The sequence below is a fragment of the Rhincodon typus genome, chromosome 24 (genome assembly GCF_021869965.1).
Source record: "Rhincodon typus isolate 14 chromosome 24, sRhiTyp1.1, whole genome shotgun sequence".
Taxonomy (NCBI): Eukaryota; Metazoa; Chordata; class Chondrichthyes; order Orectolobiformes; family Rhincodontidae; genus Rhincodon; species Rhincodon typus.
In genome coordinates, this window is record NC_063355.1 from 34,911,387 (window position 1) to 34,932,371 (window position 20,985).

Below are 20,985 nucleotides of genomic sequence, written 5' to 3' on the forward strand. Positions count from 1 at the left end.
CATGCAGAGAGGGCGGGTTCTGGTCCATTCAGATGTGTTGTCTGACAGAAGATATATTCTGTTGCCAAATAAATTAAAATGGGGGCCTAGAATAAGCAAGCTGATGATAAATAAGCTGGTGCATTATACTGAACACCACATCCATAACATCAAGCTTCCTGGCACATTACAACCTCTGGTATGTAGATATTTTGTTCACAATGATGCCTGTTGTACAACTGATGAAAAGACTGAAATGGCATAAACTCCCTTAAAAGTGTGTTACTTGAAGGCCGATTAAAAATCAAACACTCCTCTATGTTGAGATAGCTGTCTATCTCGTTTAGATTGCAGGGAGACAAGCAGTTGCTACTGAAGTCCCATATCATCAACATATCCATAATTCAATAACATACCATTATTCATCAGAAATCCTGTGAGTAATCCTAAGATAATTGTTAAGTTTATCATTTCACCATGCTGCTCAGGAAAAGCATCTTCTTGCTGCTCTCACCTCAGGAGGACTCCAACCTGTATTTGGCACTTGTTTCATGGTCAACCAGTCATAACTCTCCTTAAACTGGGGTAAATTGGCATTTAAGACAGTGAAGTGGAGTCTTTTCACTTCCAAGTCAGCCCTGTTGCCCTTCCTGATAAGGACCTGGCCTTAAGTCTACAATTTGAAAATCTGCAATGACACAAAACTTGGAAGAGATGTTTTTGTTATAAATGTCAAGAGGCCATAGACAACTGGTTGAATAGATGGTAAAGGGCAACTGAAATTTAAAGTACAAAAGTGTGAAGTGATTAATTTTGGTAGTAAGAATGAGGCGAAGCAACACAAAAAAAAGGGAACAATTCTAAGAGGTGTTCAGCAAAAGTATCTGGAGGGTATATGTGCACAAATTGTTGAAAGCAGCTAGGGAGGTTGAGAAAGCAGCAAAAATAAAAAGGCAAATTGAATCCTAAGTTTTACAAACAAAGTTATAAAGTATAAAAACAAGAAAGCTACGATGAACCTTTATGAAATACTGGCTTGGTCTCAACTGACAGTTCCACAATTCAACATGAAAAGTGAAGGTTTTAGAAAGGATGCACAAAAGATTTGTAAGAATGTTTCCAAAGACAAGAAACCTCAGTTACATGACAAAATTGGAGACATAGGTGTCATTTTCTTTAGAGAAAAATGGATTGGGAGGAGATATAATAGAGATATTTAAAATCATGAGGCTCTAGATAGATTATATAAAGAGAAAATATTCCCATTAATTGAAAGATCACGAATGAGACAACAAGACAAAAGAACTAATTGTGACATGAAGAATAGCCTTCTACACAGAAAGTGATTTGGATCTGGAATGCGCACTAAAGAATATGGATGGAGGCGAATTCAATCATGGCTTTCAAAAACTGAAGTTAATAAGCACCTGAAGAGTCAAAGATTTGCAGGACAACTGGGTAAGGGCTTGGAGTGGCACTGGCTGATCTACTCTTGCAATGAGCAATCATAGGTACACAACAGGGAAAATGGCTTCCTTCTATAGTGCAACCATTTTTTGATGTTTTTCTACACTGATTAACGTTGATTTCAAACCAAGATTCTATGTTAACATATTATTGATGTATTGCCTGACACATAACCAGATACCAGTGTACAAGACTTGAGTTAAATTTTATGATTGACCAGTTAGCTTGGGTTTATTAAATGGGACATTGACATATTGATCAATCATTAGGTGTGGAAATTATCACACTCCATTTCAAATAAATTTGCACTCGAACACCTCAATTAGCTATTCAGTCCTGTTTGGTAAATAACAGAACTTTAGTGCTCTATGGCTGTAAGCAATACAGTTTTAGCTTTGTGAAAGCTAAAACCCAGTTTTGGGTAGTAGAAGTGAGAGAGATGATAACACTGTGCTTCTGAAACAGTGCAAGACAGTGGGGAAAGCAGTTTCATAATGAGCACGAGAGACAGCAGGAAGCCAACAGCTTCATATAGGACAGGACAGAGCATGGTCAGCAGTTTCTCAAGCAGCTTGAAAGAGCGAAGGCAAAGCAGTTTCATAAAGAGAAGAACTGACCTGCATGAGAAGGACAGCAATGGTGGGAGATATAAGCTGGCAGCAGAAAGCCCCTTCAACCTGTTTTACCTGTCAGAGCTGAAGTGCAACATCACACGAAAACAGCATGTCATTGTTGGGTGTTTCTTCCATATCCCTTTTGATTGGCTAAATGACTTATTATTGCAGCTGAAGAGTACAATTAGGAAATTCCCTCTCAAAAATACTTAACATCTAAATTAATTCATTAAACAGAATTGAGATGGATCAGCAGGTGCTGTGTTGCAGCTGTACTACGTAGAAGCCAGTGCAATCCACGGTCACCGCATCTGCAGGAAGAGTTGTTACTTGAAGAACATTGGTTCACAGTTGATTAGCCGGAGTCTGAACTGGAGATACAGTAACACATCAGGGAGGGAAGATATACCTGGACTCTGTTGCATTCCTTAGATTAATAACAGCTAATTCGGTCTGTGTTCATGAACAGGAGGTTGGGACTCCAAGTGAAACATTTATGGGGATTCAGGATCTGGCTTTGGAAGAGCCACAGACAATACATACAAGGTTTTTGATTCTGGTGTGGGTGAAGGCACAGACTACAGACAGGATGAGGGAGGCTTAGTGTGTCATTCAAGTGAGGGAATAGCAATAATTAGGGAAACAGATACTTATCTCTATAGCAAAGACAGATTCCTAAAGGATAAAGGGGATATCCATGTGAAATGGAACTTCCTCTTCCAAAAGGAAGTGATTGTCTGGAATTCTCTACCCAGAAGGTTGTCAAGGCTAGGTCAGTCACTGGAAGTATTTAAAGAGGAGGTAGATAAATATTTGAAATAACAGGAAGGTGCGGGCTGTGAGGAGCTGCTATGAAAGAAGAGTTCAGTCATGATTTTATGGAATGGCAGGACAGGCTTGAGAGGCCAAATGGCTTACCCTTACCCCTATTTCTGACACTCTTATCCAGTACCAGCATTGATTTCAATAGCTAGGATTGAATACCTTTAAGTATGTTTCCACACACTAGTCATCCAACTGACCAAAGGAAAGGTTAGGGCATTGTCTCTTTATCCCTTACCAACTTTATCCTGTCTTCAGGGCGGAGGTGATTAATCATCACTTGAAGATGGAGCTGGAGGTCTCCTGCAGTAAGTTAGTAACAAAGATTTTATTTAAAATTTATTTTAAATCAGAAATCACTTTAGTGAGCACAAGTATACAATGTAACTGATTTTCCCCCATTACTTGTCAATGGCCAACTAGATTAAAAGTGGTAATTATCAACTGTTCATAATAATGCAATTAGCATATGCTAATAATTTGAATGTGGAATTTTCTAGATGATAGTGTCTTGAACTACTTTGTATTGAGGGAGTGGAAATGAACAATTGTAATCAGAGATGGATTCTTCTAATTAGTATCAAACACATTGTTGTTGTTGTAGTAGCAACACAGACTATTCAAATATAAACAGCTTTAAGAATAATCTTTGAATTATAGTTACGAATGATACATACGTACAATATATATGGACAATACATGCACCTACAATTCTCCAACAATTCGTGCATGTGCTTGGAAGAAATTTTGCTCTCTTCCCTCTTTCCCCTATTTCAGATTAGATAAAAACACTGCAATTTTTAAAAATCAAAACTTAATATGCAGTGCTTTATCAGAGTTATTGAGGTCTACAGCATGGAAAAAGACCTTTCTGCCCATCAAGTCCATGTTGGCCAAAAACAAGCACCTAACTATTTTAATTCCATTTTCCAGAGCTTAGCCCATTGCTTTGTATGCCTTGGCAGTGCAAGTGCATCTAATTATGTCTTAAATGTTACAGGCAGCAAGTTTCAGATTCCCACCACCCTCTTGGAAAACAGTTTTCCTCACATCCCCTCCAAACCTGACCTTAAATCTACGCCAACTGATTATTGGTCCTTCCACTAAGGGAGAAAGGTTAGATAAGAAGGAACTACCTACAAGCCTTATGATTTTATACATATCAATCATGCTCACCCCTCTCAGTCTCTTCTGAATCAAGGAAAACAGCCCAAGTCTATGCAATCTTCATGACTAAAATTCTGCAGCCCAGGACAGATCCTCATAAATCTCTTCTGCACGTTTTCCAGTGCAATCACATCCCTCCTATTTAATGTGGTAATATTTTATACAGTTCCAGCATCACCTCCCTGCTCTTAAACTCTTATGGTCTCAATTATCCCAAAAACACAATTATCCCACATCTTCTTAATTACTATCTACATGTTCCACTACCATAATGGCCAGACGGATATGCAGACCAGGTCTCTCTGATCCTTGATGCCTCTCACTGTTCATCATATATTCCCTGTCTTCTTTGTCCTACTCAAGTTCAATAGCTGTTATGGACCAAACCAAACCCCTCAAAATATATTAAGAAGATAGCTGAAACCCCAGCTTTTTCTTATTTTTAAAGTCAAGTGTAAGGCAGTGCGTTCCAGGTGCAATTCGATTGGTCAAACTACCAGACTTGAAGCAAAACACACATTCTTCTTCTACTATAGTTAAAATACAAAGAAAAGGAAGAAAGAATTAGAATAATTCACCTCTACTGGAAAACTTAACAGAATAATACATTATTTAACTACTAAAGAACAACTGTTCCAATACAGTAACATCCCAGAAACACACCCTTAGCAAAGGCAAATTCAGTAAAACAAGACTGTCTCACATGCAGTTCTCCAGTCCAGAAGGAAAGAACATCAAGAGAAAACGCAGAGCAAGAACAAGCATGAGAGAGAAAACTCAAGCATTTTACTGTAGCAGGGAGAGATGTAGAGCAGCTTCTAAACCCTGACTGAAAGTTAAACTAAAATTCTAGCTTGGTGGGAGCTTGACGCCGCCATTTCATGCTGCTTCTATTGTTCCAATTTTTAAAAAAAAAATCCTCAAAGCCTCACAAGCTGTTTACTTTATTGGCTTGGAACAGAACGCTCGGTCCCTCTGTCTCAACTTTTCTTCATAAAAGTATCTGGACAAAATATACCTCTTAAAGCCATAGTATAATCACACCTCCGCCCTCCGAAAGAAAAGAACAATCAACATACAAAGATTCAGATTTACATTTTATTGTCATGTGTACTCAAGTACAGAAGTGAAGTACAGTAAAAGCATAGAATGTCACCACACACGCACCACCTTAGGTACAAGACATCTAGGTACAAAAACTTAGGTACAAAGTAGTAAAAGACAGAAACACAGTTAAAAAGTTAAGCATTACAAACCTTCATAGAATACATAGAAAAATAAAGAAATAAGGTAGTAGTTAACATTAAAGTCCTTCTTAACATAAACTTGAAAAATAAAGGAATAATGTTAAAGGTTCAACAGCCTTTCTTGAATGCTGAGCCATTCTGTGGCCCAATCTCTTCTTCTGCTTAGGTTGCTCTCCAGGAGACCCGAGCTGCCTATTCTCGACGCCATTGCCGCAGATACCGGGGACTTCCCTCCCCACTCACTCTTCCTGTATTGGGCTGTGATTCCATCACCACTGTTGCTGCAGCTGAAACTGCCAACTCTGATCTCCTCCTGCTGCCTCCAGAACATGCCCGGGCAGGACCTGCTTACAGTCTCCAATTGCTGGGTATGTGATGGGCCCCACTCTCACTGCTGACTGCATCTGACGTTGGGCTGAGAGACCATCACAGGTTGCCAAGACACCATCATGGGCCACTGAAAGACTGCCACTCTAGGCTGAAATGCCACTGCAGGCAGCCAAAAGATCCCCACTCTGGGCCAAGAGACCATCACAGGCCATCAAAAGACTCCCAATCTGGACCAACAGACTGCCACGAGCCACTGAGCTGGACCAAGAGACCGCCACGGGCTGCCAAAAATCCTGACTGAGAGACAACCACAGGTTGCCAAAAGACTCCGTAGAAGGCAGAAAAGAACAGAAACACAGAGAAAAAGAATAAAGGAAAGAAAAAGAAACGGAGTGGACGAGCTCTGGTTGAAGCGTCCTACTCCGCCCCCAACTTGGGCGACCCAATATGGCTTTACTTTTAAAGACCTTTAGTCTTACACTATTAATGCACTACAATACATATACATTACATTGACCCTAAGCATACAAACATTCAAGATTACAATCCATCTCAATCTGTTTCTTCTAGCAAAGGAATAAGAACAGGAAAAGGCCAAGCGTTGCCAAAGTTCAACAAGAAGAATGTAGAAGTCTTTTTCATTTCATTTGAGAAAGTGGCTCAACAAATGAAATGGCTGGTGACATGTGGGTATTGTTGATTTAAACAATGTTGGTAGGTAGAGATAGTTGAGGTATTTGTAGCGCAATGAGAGGAAGTATCTGGGGACTATGATGAGGTGAAAAAAGCCACCTCAAGGGCATATGAGCTAAATACCTGAAGCAATGTTTTGACAATGCTTTAGGAATCTAAGGAGGGAACCTAGTCAAACATACATTGAAAAGATGAAACCAAAGTAGTCTTGGTAGGTGGATAAGAGCCTTGAAAATAGATCAAACATATGACGCTCTTAGGAGAGACAATTATTTTGGAGGAATTCAAAATTTCACTTCCTGAAGTAGTGAGAACTCATGTGGAAGAACAGAGAATTAAAACTACTTGATTAGCAGTAAAGATAGTTAACTAGAGGATAAAGCGGAAACCCATGAGCAGGAAAGAAAAGTAAAAAAGCTCAGGTACTTTCGCTGTTATAAAGTAGGTCACATGAAGTCGCAACGTTTGTGGATTAGAAAATTTACTGGGAAAGCAGATGTGGAAAACAGGATAAGCCAGTGAGTTTTGTTAAAGTGGGAAATGAAAACACTGGAAGTTAAAAAGCTGCAAAAGAATGTACAACCTGGTCAGGGGTTGGTTAAAAAAAGTGCCAGATCTTTTTAAAGAACTTACTTGTGTGCTTAAGTATGCCAGGAGGACTAGTAAAGAAATTTAAGATTTTAAGAGAAACGGCAGCAAGTTAATCTTTGATCGTGAGAGATGAGGAGATATGTAATTCAAAAGGAGTACTGCCTGGAAAAGTGGTAATATGTGGAATTCATGGTGAGAAGAGCAGTGTTCCATTATATCAAGTGAAGTTGGAGATTCCGGTGAAAAGTGGTGAAGTGGTTGTCGGAGTAATTGAGAAATTCTCGACTCCGGAAATAAGGTTTATCCTTGGTAATGATACTGCTGATTTACAGGTGGGAGTGATGTCTAATGTGTTTGAAAAGCCACTGGAAAAGCAGGCAACTGAAGTGTTACAGGAGGTATATCCTGGGATATTTCCTGTCTGTGTGGTAAAAAGGTCACAACATCACAGGTGGAAACGGGAGAACAAAAGGACAAATCAAAGAAAAAACATAAGGAAGTTGAACTTAAATTTATCAGAAACTATGTTTTATCAAATGGTTCATTAAAAAAAAAAACCAAGAGGTGGAGGACAAAATGGATATTTTTACTTCAGAGAAATTAGCAGAATTACAATAGAAAGATGAAAAAACTAAAACAGCTGTATCAAAAAGCATACACTGAAAAAGAATCTGACTGTATCCCAGAATGTCACTACCTTAAAAATGAAATCTTGATGAGGATATGGAGACCATCACATTTTCAGGGGGATGAAAAACGGGCAGAAGCTCATTAAGTTGCATTACCCATTAGGTTACGCAAAGGTGGTGCTGGGGGTAGCACATGAATTACCAGTAGGAGGTCATTTCGAACTATGGAAAACTCAAGCTAAAATACAAAAATATTTTTACTGGCCTCGACTGCCCAAGGACATGGTTGAACTTTGCCAGACAATACATCAGGTAATTGGAAAACCTCGGGCCGTGATAAAACCAGCCCTCTTAATACACATTCCCACATTTGAGGAACCTTTTACAAGGGTCTTAATTGATTGCTTAGGACCCCTAACCTAAAACAAAGTGGGAATCAGTATTTGTTCACCATAATGCATGTGTCTACTACATTTCCAGAGGCCATTCCATTACGCAGTATCACATTTAAAAGGACTGCAGAAGAATTTATCAATTTTTTTAACAACCAGATACGTCTTCTTAACTACCCCTTCTACCAGTGACGCAAATTTAAAAGAATTATGTACCTGAACCCCGAGGACTCTCTGTTTGACAAAACTACCCAGGGGCCTTACCATTAATCATATAATTCCTGCCCTTGTTTGTATTACCAAAATGCAAAACCTCACGCATTTATCCAAATTCAACTCCACCTGCCACTCCTCAGCCCATTGGCCCAATTGATCAAGATCCCTCTGTAATGTTAGAGGACCTTTTTCACTGTCCCCTATACCAATTTTGTTGTCATCTGCAAACTTACTAACCATGCCTCCTAAATTCTCATCCAAATCATTTATATAAATGACAAACAAAAGTGGACCCAGTACCGATCCCTGTGGAACACTGCTGGTCACAGCCTCCATTCTGAAAAACAACCCTCCACCATCACCGTCTGTCTCCAAACATCAAGCCAATTCTGCATCCAATTGGCAAGCTCACCGTGAATCCCAGGTAATCTAACTTTAATTAATCTACCCTGCAGAACCTCGTCAATGGCTTCATTAAAGTCCAAGTAAACAAATTCTACCGCTATGCCCTTATCAATCCTTTGGTACTTCATGAAAAAACTCAAGTTTGAGAGACATGATTTTCCTCGCACATAACCACGTTGACAATTCCTAATCAACCCTTGCCTCTCCAAATGCATGTAAATCCTATCTTTCAGAATCACCTCCAACAACTTACCCACCACCAATGTCAGACTCACAGGTCTACAATTTCCAGGCTTCTCCTTATAGTCTTTCTTAGACAATGGCACATTAGCCACCTTCTGGTCCTCCAAAACTTCATTCGTGGTTGTAAATGACACAAATATTTAGCAAGCTTGCCTTCATGGTTCAGATATTTGAGTATCGGAGTTGGGATGTCATGTAGAGATTGTAGAAGACATTGGTGAGGCCTCTTCTGGAGTACTGTGTGCAGTTCTGGTTGTCCTATTATAGGAAGGATATTATTAAACCGGGGAAGGTTCAGAAAAGATTTACGAGGATGTTGTCAGAAATGGAGGGTGTGAGATAAAAATAGACTGGTGTAGTGATTGGAAGTAGGGCCACTGACTAGGAGATCCTTGATTGTTAACCTGGGCCAATCAGGGAGCCCTGGCTGACAGATATAAACAGAAGATTTGGAAAATCTCCTCAATCTATGATTGGCTTTGAGTTGGCTAGTCAGAACCCAAGTACAATGCATATGTAAATAAAGGGTGACATGGTGACAGGACACCAGTCTCTGTGCATTTATTTCAACTGGAAAGACTGGGACTTTTTTCACTAGAGCGGAAGAGGTCAAGGGGTGACCCTGATGTTTATAAAATCATGAGGGGGATTGATAAGGTGAATGACAAGGGTCTTTTCCCTGGGGTGGGGGAGTTTGAAACTAGGGACACATTTTTAAGATGAAAGGAGAAAGATTTAAAAAGAACATGAGTGGTAACCTTTTTTTTTTAAAAATAGAGAGTGATTCATGTGTGGAATGAACTTCCAGAGAAAGTGGTGGATGCAGGTAGAGTTATAATACTTAAAAAGACACTTGGATAAGTTCATGAATAGGCAAGGTTCAGCAATATGCACCAAGCACAGGCAGGTGAGATGGGTTTAGTTTGGAAACATGATTGGTGTGGGCTGGTTGGACCAAAGGGTCTGTATGCTATTCCATGCTACATGACTCTGTGACCCTATACAGACTACCCACAGAAATACAACTGGATCAAGGGTCAAATTTTAGATTAAAATTATTCAAGGGAGTTATGGGCTTCTTAGGAATAAAATAATTCATTTAATTCAAATACACTGCATACCATCCAGAATCACAGGGACCATCAGAATGGTGGCATCAAACTTTAAAGACCATGTTGGGAGCTATTAGTCAAAGCTATCCAGAGGACTGGGATAAAGGAATTCCATTTGTGCTTTTTGCAGTTAGGGATGTACCTAATGATTCAACCAAATTCAGGCCACTTGAATTAGTTTTTGGGCATGAGGTGAGAGGACCACTGAAATTAATCAAAGAGAAATTGGTGAGTCAGAGTTCAGAGACCACATATTTATATTATATATCAAACTTTAGGGAAAGATTAAATCGAGTGGGTGTGTTGGCTAGACAGCATTTAAAAGTAGCACAACATGCGATGAAACAAGAAGCAGACAAGAGATAGAAAATTCACAATTTTGCTAGTGGACAATCCACTGAACCTGCACATCTTTGGACTGTGGGAGAAACCCACACACACAGTGAGAATATGCAAACTCCACACAGACGGCCGCCGAGGCTGGAATTGAACACGGGTCCCTGGTGCCGTGAGGCAACAGTGCTAACCATTGAGCCACTGTACCACCGAGTGCTGGAAAATGGGATTAGTATAGTTATGTGCTTGCTTTCTACAGTCAGTTCACTGGAATACACTCACTCTGTGTCAGATTGGGAAACCTTTATAAAGCAGCAGAGGATAACTAAAAAAGCAATAAATCTCAGACTGTGTCATGTGAATATGCTCAAAAAGGTATTTTGATAGTAATGGAAAGCAAAAGGAGAATGTTTTATTGGTAATAAAACAGAGGGAAGAATCAAGTTCAGGAGATTCCAAATTGGACAGTCCTCAAATTAAACAGAACAATGAGGAGCTTTTCAATAATTGGGCCAAATTATGTTACCTTCCAGATGAAAATAAAAATGACCTGAAAGAATTAATACAACCCCACAGGGAGATATGTGGGAATATGTTGGAAAGTACTAATCTGATTTTGCATGATGTAGATATAGGAAATGCTGTTCCAATTAAGCAACATTTTTATAGACTTAACTCTCTCAAGTTGGCACAGGTTCAAAGAGAGATTGAATGCATGTTTAAAGACAATATAATCGAAGTGAGTTGCAATGAATGGAGCTCATGCATAGTATTGGTGCCAAAACCAGATGATACCCAATGGTTGTGTGTGGAATACCACAAATTCAGTGCAGTTACAAAATCTGATTCCTATCCTATTTCACGTTTGGATGACGATATTGAGAAGGTAGGAAAAGCAACTTGTATTTCTAAGGTGGATTTACTCAGAGGATACTGGCAGGTACGTTTATCCAAATGAGCGAAAGAAATTTAGGCTTTTGTGACCCCAAATGGACTGTAAACTCATGCCATTTGGTATCAAAAGTGCACCAGCCACATTTCAAAGACTAACCAATGAAGTCATTTCAGGATTACCCAATTGTGTGATGTACATTGATGACCTGGTGATTTTTAGTTATACATGGAAGGAACGTTTGAAACATCAACTGGAATTGTTTGGTCGACTTCGGGAGGTAGGCTTGGTGATAAATCTGGCTAAGAGGGAGTTTGCAAAGCTTAAGTTACGTGCCTGGGCCATGTCATCAAACATGGACAAATGGCCTACAGGATGTGAAAACAAAGGCTTTTGGGGAGTTTCCCATACCATCAACGAAGAAGGAAGAATGATTTCTGGGGCTGAGTGGTTTTTCTCAGAAGCTCATACCAAATTTTAGCAGTGTGGTTGCTCCACTGACCGACTAATTAAAGAAGTGCAGAAAATTTCAGCAGACGGAGTAATGTCAAAAGGCATTTGACAGCCTGAAATCTGCGTTAACCACTGCCCCAGCGTTAGCCACACCAAATTACATACACAAAGCCATTCAAGGTGGCTATCGATGTGTGTGATATGGGTGTTGGTGCTGTAATCTTGCAATATGACAGCAAGAAAACAAAGGTATATGGAGTATTTTTCCAGAAAATTGAATAATCATCAATAGAAGTATTTCACAATTGAGAAAGAGCCTTTGATTATTGTATTGGTGTTGCAACATTTCAACATTTATATTGCCTGTAATGCGTCTGAGACAATTGCATATACTGATCACGACCTCTTAAAGTTTTTGGAAAAATTTAAGGATAAAAATTCCAGACTGTTTATTGGGAGCTTATTATTGCAGCCGTTCAATTTGAAAATTGTACATGTGGCAGGACGAGAACATAATTGCTGATGCATTGTTGCGGCTTTGATTAACAAAGACAGAGGTTTTCTGTAGCTGGAAAAAAAAAAGACTAAAATGGACTGTAGTAGTAAATGTTTACATATTTACTGTCAATGTAATGCATATGTATGGTAGTCTAGTAATAGCATTAGACTAAAGGTTTTTAAAAATGAAGCCATCTTTGTATATTGATGGTTCAATTTTTTCCTGACAATACTATGGCTTTAAGAGGTGTATGTTTTTTTTTTAAATGCAGGAAGGTTGAGCTAGAGGTGCCAAGCAGTCTGCTCAAATCTAACAAAGTAAATGGCTTGTTTTTTTTAAAAAATTTGGAACAGTCGAAGCAGCATGAATGGATGGAGTTAAGCTTGCAGAGAACCAGGATTTTTAGTCTTAGCTTTCTGCAGTTGCTGGGGTCTTGAAGCTGGATGTGGAAGATCTGACTCCTTTCTGTTACAGCTAAAAGGTGGAGTTGGCTTCCTGTTGCTAGAATTACAAGTGAGATAATCTATTTTACTAAATTTGTCTTTGCCAAGGGTGTGTTTATGGGACGTTACTATATTGGAAGTCAATTAGTTATAGGTAATATATTATTTTGTTAAGCATTTTGATAGAGTTACAGTTAAGCCAATTCTTTTATTTTGTTTTTAACTTTGTCTGTATTTTAACTGTAGTGTAAAATAAAGTGTGTTTTGTTTAAAGTTGAGTAGTTTGATCAATTGAATTGTATCTGAAATGCAACGCCTTACACACCTTTAAAATAAGAAAAAGTTAAGAGTCTAGGCTATCATCTTAATATATTTGAGAGGGGTTTGGTCTGCTCCATAACAACGCAAATAGGTCTGTTACTAGTTAGAATCTTGCTGCTCAACACTTGGATGGAAAATGGAATGTCTCGCTCTTGACAGTGGAAATCTCCTCAATGCCGATTTCATATGACTCTACCAACTTGCTTGCCCATGCCCATGTCATTCAAGGCATGAAAAGATTCTCCCTTTTGTCTTATAAGGCCCCTTTGCAGTCAGGCTGGTACAGTTCGATAACTGTCTACAATACATTTATATTCAGGAAGAAAGCGATAATCGCACAACCAATAACTTCCAATACACTGCATGAATAAACATTGCAAAGCATTTCAGTTAATTCTTGGCTCAAATGTCAATTCTCTGTAAACAGCAATTAGCATAAGTGATATCATGTTTATCTTTCTGCTGCATTAACTCAATTTAATCTCCATTTTTCAAAAGACATTGCTCAAACAAAAGGTTTCTTTTAAAATAAGAACAGAATTTTCTTAAGACTTACAGATATACATTAATCCCTTTGCTATCGCTTTGCTCATGTGAAACGGAAAATATCAGCAAAATATCAGTCAAAATTTTATCACATTTCATGTCATAAAATCAAAATTTGACATTAATCATGCTAGGATGATCAGGAATTATTATGTACAAGATTACTCATACTCTGTTTCAGAGGAAAAGTGGATAGAAATGTATAATGAGAGTCTCAAAGGAGGTTAAAAATCTTGCAATGCCAAGTAACGAAAGCAGAATTCTAAGTTACCAGTTGCCCTCACCATCATTCTCAGCAAGATGACCATTTTAGCATTCTGACAGGTCTAAAAGAACCAGGACAACGTTTTAAATATTAGCAGTAGGATCTCAGAAACATATGCCAGAAGGCAGTATAATGCAATGAAAGGGATGACTTTTTACCAATTGGTTTTATACATTCCTCAACAGGTTTGAATGTTTAGGTTGCCAACTTACCAGAAACTTAATCGACAAGCCACAAATATAGTGTCTAAAGAGAGCAGGCAGGGTATTCTGCAGAAAGTAACTCACTTTCAGTCATAGATAAAATTTAAATACTGGAATGTGAAGCCATTGCCTTTGGCTCTCATCACCTATTCCACTCCCCCTTCCCAATTACTGACTCACATTGAACAATCTGGTTTCATGATCTTGGCGCTGTATTTTCCTTGAAGTGAGCATTTAGTCACACATCTCCTTGACAAACTATTACTTCTGTCTTGATGATATTTTTTATTCATTCATGGGGCATTGGCATTGCCAGCTGACTAGAATTTACTGCTCATCGCTAGCTGCTCGAGAAGGTGGTGGTGTACTGCTTTCTTGAATCATGTATTGCAGGCTGACCCACAATGCTTTTAGGGAGGGAATTCCAGGATGTTGACCCAGCAACAATGAAGTATGGCAATACATTTCCAAGTTAGGATGGTAGTGACTTGGAGGGGAACTTGCAGGTGCGGTGTTCCCATGGATCTGCTGCCATCGTCCTTCTAGACAGAAGTGGTCATGGATTTGGAAGGTGCTATCTAAGGATCTTTGCTGTATTTCTGCAGTGCATCTTATAGATAGTACACACTGCTGCTACAGAGTGTTGGTGGTGGAGAGAGTGGATGCTTGCGGATGTCATGCCAATCAAGCAAGCTGCTTTGCCTTGCAGAGTGTCAACCTTAGAGTCACAAGAGTCTTACTGCAAGGAAACAGACCCTTCAATCCAACTCATCCATGCTTACCAAGTTTCCCAAACTAAATTAGTCCCACTTGCTGTGTTTGGCCTATATCCCTCAAAACCTTTCCTATTCATGTACCTATCCAAATGTCTTTTAAATATTGTGACTGTACCTGCATTTACCACTACCTTGGGCAGTTCATTCCACATAAAAACCACCCCGTGTGAAAAAGTTGCCCCTCAGGTCCCCTTTAAATCTTTCTCCTCTCACCTTAATAATATGTCCCCATTTTTGAACTCACCCACCCTAGTGAAAAGACATTTGCTATTCACCTTGTCTATGCCCCTCATAATTTTATAAACCTCCGTCAGGACCCCCTTAACCTCACCCACTCCAGTGATAAAAGTCCCAGCCTATCCAGACTCTCCTCATAACTCAGACCTTGCACTCTCGGCAACATCCTGGTAAATCTTTTCTGAGCCTGCTCCAATTTAGTAATATCCTTCTTATAGCAGGGCAACCAGAACTGTACACAGTACTCCAAAAGCAGCCTCTCCAACGTCCTGTACAATCTCAACATAATGTCCCAACTCTTGTACTCAATGTTGTTGGAGCTGCACTCATCCAGGCAAATGTGAAGTATTCCATCACATTCCTGACTTGTGTCCTGTAGATGGTTAATAGATTTTGGGGAGTCAGGATGTGAACTACTCGCTGGGGTATTCCTAGCCTCTGCCCTGTTCTTGTAGCCACCCTGTATTTGTATGGCCAGTCGAGTTGAGTTTTTGGTGAATAGCTTCCACCAGGATGTTGATAATGGGGGATTCAGTGATGGTAATATCATTGAATGCCAAGGGAGATTTGGTCAGATGGTCTCTTATTAGAGATGGTCATCACCTGGTATTTATACAGTGCATATGTTGCTTACCACTTGTCAGCCCAAGCCTGGATGTTATTTAGATCTTGTTGCATTTGGCCATTTCTGCTCCTGCTTCAGCCTATCTGCTGCAGAAAGCCTAACTTATCTTGCTGTTATTTCTAGATTTGACTATTCAAAGTCTGTCATGGCCTGTCACTTATGTTTCATCCTGCATAAACTCGAGATCTGGGTGACACAGTTTTGAATGACCCTAACTCACACTGACCAGTCTTTTTTCATCATTTTTGAGCTTGTCAACTTGCCTTATTAGCTCCTGATTCCAGGGTATGCGAGACTTAAAATTCTCATTCTGATGTTCAGATCACCTTGCCCCTCCCTCTTTACTTGTATCAGCCAGGAAGCCCTCTAAGATTTCTTTATTCCTCCAATTTTGGCCCATTGTCCATGCTCACTTCCCGGGGGGGGGGGGGGGGGGAGGGGGGGGGAAGGTGGGGAAGACAATTTTTAAGTCTTGAAATAGGCTCACAGTGGGATAGAGCTTGAGATGTTTGCAAAACTTCTGGATTCCTATTCCAAATCTATGATGTGGAGGTGCCAGTGTTGGACTGGGGTGGACAAAGGTGGGAGTCATACAACACCAGGTTATAGTCTGCTTACCTGCATACGTGTGGTGACGGTAACATCGTGGGACCTGTGAGCTGCTTCCCTGTTGTAGGAAAAGTGCCGCACCCTTAACTGTGAAGAAACTGTCGCTGAGACTATGTACAGAAAGAATACATAGATCAGAGAAACTACTGAGAGCTACAATTACATGTAATTAATATATGTTAAATATTTATTGTCACCTTTCTTCTGATTCTTTTAATATATAAATTAGTTTATAATTACAATTTAAGTGATGTCAAGTACTAATCAAAGTACACTACTATCAAAATACTAGATGTTCTTCATTCAGACCAATGAATGATTTGGATCTTAACCAAATTTTCATCGTTTGTGTTAATCTTTTCTGCAAGATTTTATTCTAAAGAAAGCAAACTTGTTTTAACATGGCACTGCAACAAACCACTTCTGTGAATATTCACAGATCTCCTGCAACATTGCTGATAAATAACACTCAACTTGAAGTCTATTTTCCCATAATCACTGCAATGAATCTATATGTGGCAGCAGAATGGCTATTTCTATAATATAGCAAATCTACTGAACAAACATGTTTCAAGACTGGCAAAGGCTTACATCACGCAAACATCGATGACAAGTAATAGTGGTTTCAAAAATCTGCTGAAAACTCACATGCGGATGACTTCTCAAACCCTCTCCTCACTTTTTAAACAATGTACTTTTTGAACTACGCATGATTTGTAGGAATTGTTTAAGCTGCAGGACTTTTACTTCCCACCACCTGCCTCATAGTTTTCAAATTATACGCCAGTAAACAAACCCTTTTCTCCTTCCTTTCTTCCCACGTTAGATTTGAAGTTCTTGCTAAGGCTGTGATTTGTGTAGGACTGTCACCAGGCAACTTATTTCTGTTGTCGCTTTCCAATGACCAAGACCTTAAAGATTTGGTCATTTTCCATAATCTAAGCCTGAATTGTCCTTGTCACAGTGCCCAAACCTAGTATCAAGCGGCTTTCAAGCCTACCTTTCCAACCAGTGACAAAGACAGTGGAGAATTTATATAGTTAGGGTTGTCTTGACTACTCCCCCCTCTCAATCCATTGTGTCATCCAAGTCGTTATTATATTCAGTTCTGAGGAAGGGTCACCAGGCCCGAAATGTTAACTCTGATTTTTTTCTTCACAGACACCGCCAGACCTGCTGAGCTTTAACAGCAACTTTTGATTTTGTTCATTATTATATATTGTAAATAGTTTAGTTACTTCATTTATCGATTTCATTTTTGTCCTCCTCACAACTTGCTTTCCTATCTTTTAATCTCTTGTAAATTTGGCTACAATACAGTTGGCAAATAATTAAGGCTGTGGGTGACATCTTGAGTTACATTTACCCAACTAGAATTTATCCATTACCCCAACTACAAGATGGTTGCTAATCATTTAAAATTAATCCCTAATTATATCCAATCCTCCAATGGAGGCTGGATAATTGAATAATTTTAAGGTCAAATAGAATTTTGATTTCAAGGAGTCTAGGGTTATGTTGGGGAGAAAAGAGTAGCAAAGTATAAATAAGGCCACAATCAGATCTTGTTGAATGGTGGAATAGACTTGATGAGTCAAATGGCCTATACCTGCTCCTTTTTATGTATTATGACTTTTTAGCCTTTAGTTCCACTGATTTTCTAGTGTTTTTTCTTCTAATGATTCTCTATTTTTGTTTAGTCATTCATGGGGCTTGGCATTATTAGGTACTTTTAGTGTTTCCTACCACGAAAACAAGTTCAAGTACAAGTTATTATTCAAAATCTGCCATTTCCCTTGTTCCTACTCTTTTGAATGAGAAGTCCCCTCGACACTATCCCCATCAAACTCTCTCAGGATTGGGAGAGTACAGGATTAAATACAAATTAAAAAAAAGAGTAAAGCTCACTCTAATCTTTTAGACAGGAAGTGAATGGCAAGTAAAGTTCCCTCAACACCGTCCCCAACCAACACTGTCAGGACTGGGACAGCACAGATTTGTATGTGGAATAAAGCTCCATCTATCCCTCAAACTAAATATAAACTGGAAGTAAAGGTCCCTCGACTTTACTGAGCTGAAAGTAAGGTTTCCTTGACAGCATCCAATATGAAACACCCCTAGGACAGCAAGGGTTTCAATACAGGGGTAAATTCCCCCGTGACAACATAAACTTCAGAACTTAATTGTTCACAAATTGAAAGAATCAGCAATAACTCTTTCTGGAATAAATGGTTTCCCCGAGATGAAAGGTACGAGGAGAAACTGTTATAAAGGAATTAAATCCAACTTGCTAATTAACCAGCCGTGGGCAGAAACATAAACAAGCTGTTTCCTGGGAGAGAGGAGGTAACACTTTTTGATAACCTGCCGACTCGTAACAAATGGGCAATTAAGACTTCAAGTTTCAAACAGATGGCCAACTCTGAATTTAACAAGGAACAGGGGAGCTACTTCTGATAACAAAGCAAGCTACAGACTTGAAGTCTCCAAAAGAATAATCACTAACTTGCACGAAAGAATCTAAAGGATCATCAATAATGTCACCCCACAAACTTGAAAGAAAGAAAATTGTGTAAGAATCCAACAAGAGAACAATTTGGCAGAAGAACGGTGGCTCAGTGGTTAGCACTGCAGCCTCACAGCACCAGGGACCTGGGTTCGATTCCACTGCCGGGCGACTGTCTGTGTGGAGTTTGCACGTTCTCCCAGTGTCTGCGGGGGCTTCCTCCAGGTGCTCCAGTTTCCTCCCACAGTCCAAAGATGTGCAGGCTAGGTGGATTGGCCATGCTAAATTGCCCGTAGTGTTCAGGGATATGGAGATTAGGTGGGCTATAAGGGAATGTGTCAGTGTGGGTTTGTTGGGCCGAAGGGCCTGTTTCCACACTGTGGGGATTCTATGAAGAACTCCGAATATCAACACTACACAAGGATTGAACACTGGATACTTCCAGAGACAGACACTGTTGGTTGGAATCGTAGCTAAATTTCACCATTAATTGGGTCATAGCCAAGTTGAGTTGTGAGGCTTAATTTGCTTATTTGAAGGGTTCCTACATGCAATAAAGTTTATATCATTTGATTGTCTTTACTTGATTTTCTGTGAAATTTCTTAATAAGCAGCCGAATTAAAGGTAACTTGTGGGGAGTTACCCACAATACCCCCTACCCTTTGAATTCAAAGTAAATGGAAAGAAAAGCTCCCCCAACACCGTCACCAGGACAGGGACAACTGGAGATTAAATACAGAAGAAGTTCCTTCCATTCATTTGAATGCAAAATAAACTGAACATAAAAAGGTCCCCTCATACTGTCCTCAATAACTACCACCAAGACAGGGCAAGAAAATGGGTTAGAATACAAAATAAAGCTTCCTCAATTCTTTCAAGGAGTTCACAATAATAGTGAAGCAGCCCCTGCAGGGGTATAGTATCAAAATCAAACAAACAAGAGAAGTTGAACAGAAACTTACAAAACTAAACACAAACTTACTTAGGCAAAATGACATCACCCAGGCCGATGATACATTCCAGCACCCATGGTGTCCACCAGTCTCAAAAGGCTACAATCATGCCAGTGTGCACCACATGCTCCCCCTCCAGGGACACACGAGCATGGATGTAACCATGAAAGAAGAGCAGACAGTGTGAAACAACAAGCCTCTCTGTAGCCCATTGCCTAGACCTGCTGATGGCCACTTTGTCCAGGCGTAGGAGCAGACCCACAAGAAGGCCCCTCAACCGATCCACTCGTCCCTGCACACAGGGTGTCTGCAGATCAGGAGCATGGGACTGAAAGACAACGAAAACTTTCCCTTGTTCCTCCCTGATTCCACAGTCTTGCATTATAAGGACCAATATCTACTTTAACCAATCTCCTTTCTGTTGTGTACTTAGAGGCCTTCATTGCCTTTTAAAAATATTCCTTGCAAGTTTATTCATAAACAATTTTATTCCCCTTTACTTTCTGAAGTCATCCTTTATTGGTTTCAAACAATTTTCCCAATCTTCTGACCTACTTCTAATCTTCATAACATTGTATGTCTTACTTTTAATTTGATACCAATTTTAACTTTCTCAGTCAGCCATGAATGGTTCTTCTTCTGATAAAGCCATATAGAATGGAAACTTCAACTTGTCCATGCCAACCAGGTTTCCTCTACTGAACTAATTGGTGTTTAGTCCATATCCCTCTAAATCCTTCTTAACCAAGTCTTTTAAATGTCGTAATTGTACCTGCTTCTACCACTTCCTCTGGCAGCTTGTTGCATATATGCATCAATCTCAGAATGAAAAAGTTGCCCCTCAGGTCCCTTTTAAAAAACTTTCCCCTCTCACCTTAAACTTATGCCGTCTAGTTTTTGGATTCACCTATCCTGGGAAAAGATGAAGGCGATTTGCTTTATCTATGCCCCTCATGATTTTATAAACTTATCCCAGGCTATCCAGCCTCTCCTTATAAATCAAACCTTTCAGTCTCGGTAGCATCCTTGTAAATCTTTTTTGCACCCTTTCCATTTTAATTACATCCTTCCTATTATCTTTATTTCTCAATGAGAACTGACAACAGCAGGCAGCTGAAGGTGAGAGGGGCGGAAGCAGGGTACAGGTAGAATGGATTGAAGCTGGGACAGGGCTATCTCGAGTATCTCACATGAGTATGTTGCCCCATTCTGCCTTCCGAGCAAACTCAAAATGTATACTTAGGCTCGGAGTTATGAAGTACTTCAAGGGAAACACCCCTCGGTGGTTTATGTCTAAAACACAGGGGCACTTGAGTCGATTATTACCTAACTAATCACATGATAAATTTTATAAGCTATAAGCTATTCGGGATCTCAACAGCAATCCGTTCCTTACAAAACAGGGAGAGAAAT

General features: G+C 39.6%; 1 protein-coding gene across 1 annotated transcript in view; it reads right to left on the reverse strand.

Annotated features, from left to right (window-relative positions):
* The window catches only part of LOC109927902 (protein phosphatase Slingshot homolog 1-like), a 102,996-nt gene that overhangs the window by 53,380 nt on the left and 28,631 nt on the right, over nt 1–20,985 (reverse strand). Inside the window, exons 3-4 of the mRNA XM_020527927.2 lie at nt 16,122–16,222; nt 3,121–3,185 (exon numbers count right to left, since the gene is read on the reverse strand). Coding sequence (XP_020383516.1) covers nt 3,121–3,185; nt 16,122–16,222 — 166 coding nt within the window. The remainder of the gene's footprint in view (nt 1–3,120; nt 3,186–16,121; nt 16,223–20,985) is intronic.